This window comes from Penaeus chinensis, chromosome 17, assembly GCF_019202785.1.
Source record: "Penaeus chinensis breed Huanghai No. 1 chromosome 17, ASM1920278v2, whole genome shotgun sequence".
Classification (NCBI taxonomy): Eukaryota; Metazoa; Arthropoda; class Malacostraca; order Decapoda; family Penaeidae; genus Penaeus; species Penaeus chinensis.
In genome coordinates this window covers 17,656,952-17,666,951 of record NC_061835.1, presented here as the reverse complement: position 1 = coordinate 17,666,951, position 10,000 = coordinate 17,656,952, and the positions used below count along the sequence as shown (strand labels likewise).

At 40.5% G+C, this 10,000-nt stretch overlaps 2 protein-coding genes across 2 annotated transcripts in view; both read left to right on the top strand.

Moving 5' to 3' along the window:
- The window catches only part of LOC125034207, an 8,129-nt gene extending 6,652 nt beyond the window's left edge, over nucleotides 1–1,477 (top strand). The window contains exons 3-4 of the mRNA XM_047625909.1: nucleotides 1–260; nucleotides 471–1,477. The exon at nucleotides 1–260 is cut by the window's left edge and continues 1,822 nt beyond it. Coding sequence (XP_047481865.1) covers nucleotides 1–260; nucleotides 471–905 — 695 coding nt within the window. The 3' untranslated portion in view covers nucleotides 906–1,477. The remainder of the gene's footprint in view (nucleotides 261–470) is intronic.
- Nucleotides 1,478–1,958: 481 nt separating this feature from the next.
- LOC125034081 (pyridine nucleotide-disulfide oxidoreductase domain-containing protein 1-like) overlaps nucleotides 1,959–10,000 on the top strand; it is a 10,682-nt gene continuing 2,640 nt past the window's right edge. Inside the window, 9 exon segments of the mRNA XM_047625723.1 lie at nucleotides 1,959–2,113; nucleotides 4,104–4,304; nucleotides 4,639–4,855; nucleotides 5,807–5,961; nucleotides 6,492–6,669; nucleotides 8,181–8,212; nucleotides 8,214–8,286; nucleotides 8,880–9,010; nucleotides 9,284–9,494. Coding sequence (XP_047481679.1) covers nucleotides 2,042–2,113; nucleotides 4,104–4,304; nucleotides 4,639–4,855; nucleotides 5,807–5,961; nucleotides 6,492–6,669; nucleotides 8,181–8,212; nucleotides 8,214–8,286; nucleotides 8,880–9,010; nucleotides 9,284–9,494 — 1,270 coding nt within the window. The 5' untranslated portion in view covers nucleotides 1,959–2,041.

The window sequence follows — 10,000 nt, the reverse complement described above, 5'->3', positions numbered from 1 at the left end:
CTTTACCGGATGACAATGCCACTGCCTTTGCTCCGAATGAGTCCTTGGACGCCACCCTCCTCAGTGAGGACATCGGCCCTCATGGAAATTCATCCTCCTTCGAAGGCTTTTCAGGGGATGTCACGGAGTCGGAATCTCAGCCTCAAGCTCCACCGCAGCCAGCAGCAGGTCCAGAGAGGGAAGAGACAGCTGAAGGCGAAGTGAAAGAGCAGTTGGCCAAGGACGAGAATTGTAGCAATGCAGCTTCGGCACAAAATGTTGTAAGTATTTTACTGGAGGTTTTGTCCTTGGCTCACCAATCGTTTTGGAAAAATGCGTACCACCTACGCGAGGAAATGTATACTAATTTTCTTTTTTTTGTGCATTTTCTAAGTTTCTATGAATACTCTTCCGTAATAGTTTCCACACACCAATGGATTTTTCTCCACAGTCTATATCTTGGGCATAAGAACATCTTTCCCCTTATCCAGAGCAGGAGGACTCGTGGGAGGCCCTGTAAGACCTTCAGGTGCCCCGTGTGCAAGAAGATGTTCTCGAACTCCAGCGCGCTGGTCATGCACCAGCGACAGCACGTGGGGGAACGCCCGAGGTACTGCTCCTCCTGCGCCTTCCGAAGCGAGGCCCAGTCAACCCTCGTAAGCCACGTCAAGAGGAAGCACGGAAGGCTCCTGCAGGAGTGTGAGAAGGTGTGCCACCCAGCGCCAGAAATCGACCCCAACAGCTCGAGCAAGAAGAGGAAGAAGAAGGACAAAAAGGAGGAGGAAGAGAGAAAGGAGGAGGTGAATTCCGAGGAGAAAGGAAAAGTGGAGAACACGGAGCAGAGCGCCGGAGGAAATGGAGAGCCAATACAAAACGGGAATGACGATAAAGGGGAAATTCCCGACCAAGCTGAAAACTCGAGTTGATAAGAAGAGGAAAAATGGCGGCTTAAAAACATGAAAAAATCCTTTGCCGGAGAAGGCTTCTTTTCCAGAACTAATCATATCTGACATTTTATCATTTGATTTCTTGCCGATTTGTCTCCTAGGTGTGATATACTCCATGGCATATTCTGAATAAATTCCCTGTTCTGCTGGTGTCAGGGTTATATAAGGCTTATATAGTGAAGCATCAGAAATTGAATTCAGTTTATGTAGTTTGCCAAAAATAGCAAATTTGCATATTTCATTTGTGTTTAGTGAATTTCCATCATGATGCCGATAAAAAACACTTTATAACACCCTTCTGAGGTTAGAAAGATTGTCTTTATTTAAGAATTTTCACGTTTCTTTTATAAAACAAAAAATTTAACGTATTTATTTCTATTTTATGTATTCGGAAAAGATGATTGTCTTCATTTTGCGTCATTTTTTGCGTCATTTTAAATTATCCGTTAAGAAGGAAAACTTAATTTAATCTTTGTATGTTTGCTCTGCATGAAGTGTACATTTTTTGTTGTGTACGATTTTTTTAACCTGATTTTTACATAATAAATGAAATTAAGAACAACTGTATTCCCTTAGTATCATTATGACTTTTATATATATATATTTATATATATATATGTGTATACATATACATATATATATATACATATACATATACATATATATATATATATATATATATACATATACATATACATATACATATACATATACATATACATACACACACACACACACACACACACACATGTATATGTATATAAACATATATGTTTATATATACATACATACGCATCTCTCTCTCTCTCTCTCTCTCTCTCTCTCTCTCTCTCTCTCTCTCTCTCTCTCTATATATATATATATATATATATATATATATATATATATATATATGTGTGTGTGTGTGTGTGTGTGTGTGTGTGTATGTGTATGTGTATGCGTAAAAGCATGTCTGTATATATGCATTTTCCTTTATGTAAGTGTATACAACTATGTGCGCATTTTCCCTTAACGCCACGCTCCCTGACTGCCCTGGCGTAAACAATTCCACGCAGGGTCCCTCGCGCGGCGTGTGACAGGCGGACCCCGAAGGCTCCTCCTGCGCAGCCTGAGCCATGGAGCAAGTGGAGAACTACACCTACGTGGTGGTAGGAGGAGGCATTGCCGGGGTCACCTGTGCAGAACACGTGAGTTTTGAGGTTTGAGTTGCTGATAACAATGATAACACGATTTCTTTCAGGTAAGTTGTTCTAGAGGTAAATCGCGATTGTCATTGTTTAATATGAGCAGGGATTTTCTTTTTTTTTTTTCTTAATGTAAGTCTTCTTTGCTGATGATATGTAAGGACATTGGAGTGTTGATCTTGTCCACTTGTGTGGCTTCATAAACTATACTGACTATAGCAACGGAGGTTCCTTAAGCAGGGAGGGACCTGAGCAGAGAAATAGCTGACCATAACTTTCTCTCTTTCCCTTGATTTAATTGTTGGGAAAGCCTTTTTTTCATTTTTAGAGTTGTGCAAAACCTTCTTTCCTTTTTTTGTATATCAAAGTCACCCACCTTTTTTTTTTATTGATACACACAGTGTGTAGGGCTAAATTTGATAGCTTGCATAAAAGGAAAAGATAACACAAAGTGGTTTTTTTTTTTACATTATTTCTTAAAAGCATTACCAAAAAAAAAAATGACAAAAATATCAGCTGGATTATGGCTTAGAGATAAAGAGTTTACTTAACCCCATCCGGACGGGTCATGTATACACCTGTCTTAACAAACCGCTTCGTCTGCGGGTATGGCTATACGAGTAGCAATGTGCCAGAGTGTGTGAAGCAGGAATTTCCATTACATGTAGCAGACTCCTGCATCTGGATGTTGCCAAATATCACCAGAGATTTTGACGCTGCGAGATTTCTGATAGCGGGCCCCAATGGGTTAAAGAAGTCACCCCACTGCTTCCACCATGGTATTGCTCATTGTCTCCCTGGGAAGACCTTTCTCATCTCACTCATAATGGTCCGTGTGATTGAAATTAGGGTTACATTACAATTAGAAGGTCAGAGATTAGGATTGTCAAAGTCATGGAAATTCTTTGACAGCCCCTTTTGACACTTTCTGCAGATAATAGCAAAGAGCCTAATGCTGCTGCCACATATATGGCCTTCCAGCAGGGACCCCCTCCAGCTGAGATTTGACAACATTCTCCAGTAGCTTCACATAGTCATCTGAATTAAGCCTAAGGCACTGTTCAAAGATGTAGGGGTGGCATGACATCACCCTCACTGGAGATACACCTAAAGACCATCACAGTTTGGGGAAACCTGGTCTTCATAGTACAAGGACATGTACCCTTTGTAGCAGTGATTCTCAAACTAGGGGTATTTACTTTCATGGGGATAATGAAGCCATTTTGGGGGAGAGGGCAATGAGGCACTTTCTGAAAGTAATAGTTTTTTGGAGTAAATTGATAAATAATGATAATCGGTGAATATGTGAATGAATAAATAAACAATACAGATATAAAGACACTAATATAAAATTATGAAATTATGTCTTACATATAAAATGCATTAACCCAATTATAGTGTTATTAACAAAACTAGTAGAAATAGAAATTAATCCAAAGGGAGGGAGGGAGGGAGGGAGGGAGGGAGGGAGGGAGGGAGGGAGAGAGGGAGAGAGGGAGAGAGGGAGAGAGGGAGAGAGGGAGAGAGGGAGAGAGGGAGAGAGGGAGAGAGGGAGAGAGGGAGAGAGGGAGAGAGGGAGAGAGGGAGAGAGGGAGAGAGAGAGGGAGAAAGGGAGAGAGGGAGAGAGGAAGTGGATTGGAATGTGATTTGTTGACATAAATTCATGCTTAATATAGTCACTGCCTTTTTCTCTTAAAGAACTGAAACCATTTTTATTTACTTATTTAATTTTTTAGATTAATTTTAATATATATTGATACATTACGACAGAGAAATGAAGTTGGTGGTGATATTATAATACAAAGGAATATTTGTCAGATGTTATTCTTTACCTTCTTTTTTCTCATTGATCAGGAGTTCTTGTTGGGCTTTTATTATACAGTAATTTATTTTTTATAATTTGTTGATAAGAAATTAAAGGGAAAAAAGTATAAGGAATAGTATAATGTTTTATATTTTTTTAGATAATGCCCATATTAGTTTCTGTTTTCAGTTGTACATTCTACATCCGGAGGAGAGTACGTTAGTCATCACCGCCTCAGCACTCATCAAGGCGGTCACCAACGTCCTGCCTCTAACGAAAACACTAGATGCCTTTGACGTGGAAGAGAGGCATGCCGAGTACTTGGAGAATCAGTGCCCCAATGTCACTGTTATCCGAGATGCTGTGGAAAGGCTCGATGCAAAGGAGCAGGTATGAAGGAAAGATGAAGGGATAGAACTCTATTGGATTGTACTGAATATTTTGGGCTGGTTTATTGTAGCTCATGAGGATTAAGCTGAGACTTCTTTTGCAAAATATTCATTTCACAGTATCCATAGTGTTTATTTTGAGCAAACCACAAGTTATCCTCGGCATATCTTAAGAAGGGATTTTCTAATTTATTGTATTGATACTGTATTTTTTATTTGTTCTTTTATTCACCAGGAAGAGAGAACAGTTATGATTTTACAGAAAGAAGAGATTTAAAAAATTATAGGAAGTGTATTGATATTAATCAACACCTCTTTCAATCTTGTTTTTTCAGTGTGTGTATGTATCTTCAGGCAAAAAATTCAAATATAAAAAGCTGTGCATATGCACAGGGGCGACTCCCAAAGTCATAGCAGAAGACAGCCCGTATGTGGTGTGGATACGTGACACAGAATCCGTGTGCCAGTTCCAGGCAAGAATGAAGGGTGCTCGGAGAATATTGATTGTGGGGAACGGAGGAATTGCGACAGAGATGGTGTATGAAGTTACAGGTGAGCTAGTTGTCTGTTTTGTGTGATTCTCAATGTGAACTTTGTGTAGATCAGGAAGGTTTTGAAGCTTCTTTCACTTTGGTCTGTGACTGATGTGGACTCCTTTGCCTCACTTTCTGTTCTCTTTGGTTGTGTCTGTTTCTCAGTTTATTTTATATTCGGTTTACTCAATTGATTAGCTAGCTTTAAATCTATATCGGGTTTTCAACTTTCTTTCCAACCAAGTACCCATTTACAATTCTTAGTGTTATTTGTATACCTCTCCTGTCAGTGATGGTTAGAAGCAAATGCAGAATAGCCTCTACTTTTGTATATTTATACGAAACAAAGGCATTTTGTTACAATACAAAGAATTATCATCACTGACAAGCATCATTCCCAAGCCTTAGGTGTGTGAGTACCCAATAAAGTATATATCACAAAAAAAGAATTGCAGCTAGAAAACAGTGGACTAAAATATTCACGGATATACTGTAAATTATTGCGAAACCAGTAGGAGGACAGTAAGTGAAGACTATCCCCATTGATAGGTACCAAAGAATAAGTTATTATGTTAAATTTTTACCCTCTTTCAAACACAGAGAATACTGCCTGGTCTGTATGATTTATGCCGTCTCTATTCCTCTATCTTTGTCTGTGTTTTCTGTTTCTCAATATTTTTTTCATCCTTTGTTTTTCATTTTCTCTTGTCTCTTCATAATATCTCTATTATGATTTGACTTGCTGTATTTTCCTTCATTCTCTTTCTTCATCTATCTTTTTCTTCTTTCTTCTTCTTCTTCTTCTTCTTCTTCTTCTTTTTCTTCTTCTTCTTCTTCTTCTTCTTCTTCTTCTTCTTCTTCTTCTTCTTCTTCTTCTTCTTCTTCACCACTTTCCTTTGTTATCGCCTTTTCTTCTGCAACTACCATATCTCACTGTTGATAGTTCACCTCTCCTCTCCTTCCCTTGCAGGCATAGAAATTGTTTGGGCCATAAAAGACAAGCACATGACGGCCAACTTCATCGACCCTGGAGCTGCTGAGTTCCTCCGATCTGAACTTTCTAAGGAGAAGGTTGATGCGACTGGGCCTTCTAAGAGGCGGAAATACACCGTGGACATGAAAGAGGTGGAATTTTGCAGAAATCCTTTGTGAATTAGAGGGAGTAGAAGGAATTATAAGCTAGTAAACAGTGGATGAAACTGCTAGTGCTTGTAGAGTATCTTGAATTAATTGCTAGTATACTGTGGAGGTAATATACTGTAGATAAGGCTAATGCTTATGTAAGAAATTTTTTTTTATTTAACGAGGTGAGATTGCATGTTGAAGGCATGGAATGTACAGTGGATATGAATTTTTTTTTTTTTTTTAACATCTAGGATGTAAGATGTATTTTAGATTTTCTAAATCTCTTTTCTTTTTCATTGCATTAGAAATGAAAATTCACTTGAATGTTCATCAGTAGACTGTAGACCTGTGCTTCTTCAGCTGAGAGTTGAATAATATAAATACTATTAAAGTTACTTTAGTTATATAAATAGTATATGTATTTGAAGAAGCTACAGTTACAAAAAAGAAAAAAGAAAAGAAAAAAGCTAAAAGTATTAAAACAAAAAAACATTTCTTTTTCTCAACTTCTGTTTCTCTTGCCGGAGCAGAGTGCTTCGACGGTCATGGGTGGAGCCCTGGGTCCTGACTGGCACTCCGGCTTGGAGCTGAGGGGGAGCAACCAGCGCAGGGTCACCCTTGAGACAGAGGTGGAGGTGAAGGAAATTCTCGAGCCAGACAAATTCGGGCAATCGGGAAAGGAGCTGACGAGGCTGAGTGAGGAGGAAGGTTGGTATTTGCTCAGGGAGTAGGAGTACGAAATGGTCCGTCAAGCCAAACTCTATTGGGAAATATTTCTGATGTATATATTAAACGAGAAGAAGCAAGAGAGATGGAGAGGAATAGAGGGGAAATGAGCAAGAGGGAGCTCAGAGAATAGGGACAGGGATAAGGATATGGGGATAGGGGCAGGGGAGGAATGGGGATGGAAGAAGGAGGCAGAGGAAGAAACAGTGGGAGAGAGTGATGATGTGAGAGCGGGAGGGAGAGCAAGGGATATGGACCGAGAGTAAGAGGAGAGAGTCTAGAGGGAGAGGAGGGGATATAGAGGGAGGAAGAGGGAAGAAGAGGTAAGAAGAGGAAAGAAGAGGAAAGAAGAGGGAGGGAGAGGGAGAGGGAGGGAGAGGGAGGGAGGGAGGGAAGGAGGGAAGGAGGGAGGGAGGGAAGGAGGGAGGGAGGGAAGGAGGGAGGGAGGGAAGGAGGGAGGGAGGGAAGGAGGGAGGGAGGGAAGGAGGGAGGGAAGGAGGGAGGGAGGGAGGGAGGGAGGGAGGGAGGGAGGGAGGGAGGGAGGGAGGGAAGGAGGGAGGGAGGGAGGGAGGGAGGGAGGGAGGGAAGGAGGAAGGGAGGGAGGGAAGGAGGAAGGGAGGGAGGGAAGGAGGAAGGGAGGGAGGGAGGGAGGGAAGGAGGGAGAAAGGGAGGGAAGGAGGGAGGGAGGGAGAGAGAGGGAGAGGGAGAGGGAGAGGGAGAGATGTAGTTTTTTGTGAATTGTGTTTCATACAGATGGCTCCACATGTTCAAAGTCAGCAAGGACTTTATCAGTAGGCCCTAGTAACTATGCCTGATTTCTCCATTCCTTGAATTAGTAGGAAAATGTGTTTTTCTTTCTAATACTATTAACCCATGCCGACGGGCATGGCATGTACGTATATACCATGCCCACTTGTTTAATTTTTACACGTATAATAGAAATAACACCATCGATGTTCATAGCATTAGTAAAAAGTATGTTTTTCCCACTAATTCAAGGAAAAGTGAAATTCGGTAAGGTCATGGTCTACTGACTCCATTGTGGCTCAGCATTAGCAGAGACATCTATATGCAAAGACATTTCACACACACTCAAAAGAAAAGAAAAAAAGAGCATGGCATTTTTCTCCATTTTTATGCCTTTTCTCCAGCAGCATGTGGTTAATACTGACATTGTTATTATTCTTATTGATATTATGAATATTATATTATTATTAGAATATGAACAACATTAACGACAATAAAATGATTCCAGTGAAGCTTTCAAAAAATTAAGGAAAAGGGTAAACAGGTGAGATAGGGAAGACTAATAGCTGACTCCTTGGTGACAGCACTTGTAGAGCCGTCTGTGTGTAAATACAATAGATGAACTTTTATTACAGTGGGCATGGCATTGTAATCTTGCCATCCATGCCCATTGGCTTAAAAATAAAAGAAATAAAAGAAAAATCCTGATGAATGTCCATTTATATTTTACCTATTGATTTTGACAGTTGACTGGCCTGTCTACGTTGAGCTAACTAACAGGCAAGGTCTATGGTTGTGATTTCATCGTGTCAGCAACCGGCGTGACACCTAATGTTGCCAAATTATTAGCAGGTAAGTAGCACTTTACTTGATGATATTTGTGTTATATTCCCCAGACAGACACATAGAGAGACATATCATCATCATCATCATCATCATCATCATCATCATCATCATCATCATCATCATCATCATCATCATCATCATCATCATCATCATCATCATCACCATTCATCATTTTGGTGATGATAGGGTTTAATTATTATCAGTCAAATGTTATAGTAAATATTATGGATTTTTCCAGATGCTATTGGATTCCCCTTCAAAAAGACAAAGCTTTCAAAAGATGTAATTATCCATAAATTTTTTGTGTAATATGATAACCCTGATATCAGCTTTTTGATTTTGTGTATTTCCATGTCTGACATTGTGAATTGGCTGTTGCTTGCTCCTCCTTTCTTTTGCTAAGTATTCAAGAAGGTATTAAAAACCTGCTTTGTTTTTATCACTGTACCTTTACAAAGCTTTATAAGTGCAGTGAGTACAAGCTGGGGGTTAGCATGTTGATCTATCAAATAATTAAATCTCAGTCTCAATAATGTTTAAATTGAATGGTATTGGAAGTCATTGTATATTTCGTGATTTTTTCTCATCTTTCTCCTAAGGAAATAACCTGAGCGTAGGAGACGACGGAGGCCTCGTCGTCAATGAACAGATGGAGACGACAGAGAAAAACGTGTACGCTGCAGGAGACGCTTGCACGCCTGGCTGGGAAAAGGCACGGCACTGGTTTCAGGTGTGCTTGGGGTGTGGATTGATTTGGTGCAGAGAAGTTCTTGTTTTTATTATTATTTTATATATTGTGATCACTCACTGGAATATAAATTTGATGTCATAAAATGGAAGAGAAATTGTAATAAAGTCATCATTATAATTCTTTTTGAATTATTAGCGAGTGAAGGCTTTGTCCATGTTTCATACATTAATTGATTTTGGAAATTTTGTTGAGTGAAAAAAATAGTAACAAGAAGAGCAAGCCACCCCAAATTCAAACAAGGAATTCCTTCAGATGAGGCTGTGGACGCAAGCGAGGCAAATGGGATCGTACGCGGCCAAGAGCATGTGGGCATCGCTCACGGGAGAGGAAATCTACATGGATTTCTGCTTCGAGCTCTTTGCGCACGCCACCCGCTTCTTCGGCTACAAAGTCATCATCCTGGGCCTCTTCAACGGCCAAGGACTGGAGGGGAAGTATGAAATTCTCCTCAGATACACGAAAGGTGAGGCAGGCCTACTGTGGGCCAGCACGGCACTCGGGTCTGGTGGGCGCTGGTGGCACTGGCGTCGCCTGATGTCAATGCTTGGCATAGTTTGTGGAAGCTTCCTAGGGTTTGAATAGATTTGATAAATGATATATATGATTGTATGTGTGTGTGTGTGTGTGTGTGTGTGTGTGTGTGTGTGTGTGTGTGTGTGTGTGTGTGTCTGTGTGTCTGTGTGTCTGTGTGTCTGTGTGTGTGTGTGTGTGTGTGTGTGTGTGTGTGTGTGTGTGTGTGTGTGTGTGTGTGTGTGTGTGTGTGTGTGTGTGTGTGTGTGTGTGTGTGTGTGTGTGAGAGTTTGTGTGTGTGTGAGAGTTTGTGTGTGTGTGAGAGTTTGTGTGTGTGTGAGAGTTTGTGTGTGTGTGAGAGTTTGTGTGTGTGAGAGAGTTTGTGTGTGTGAGAGAGTTTGTGTGTGTGTGAGAGTTTGTGTGTGTGTGAGAGTTTGTGTGTGTGTGAGAGTTTGTGTG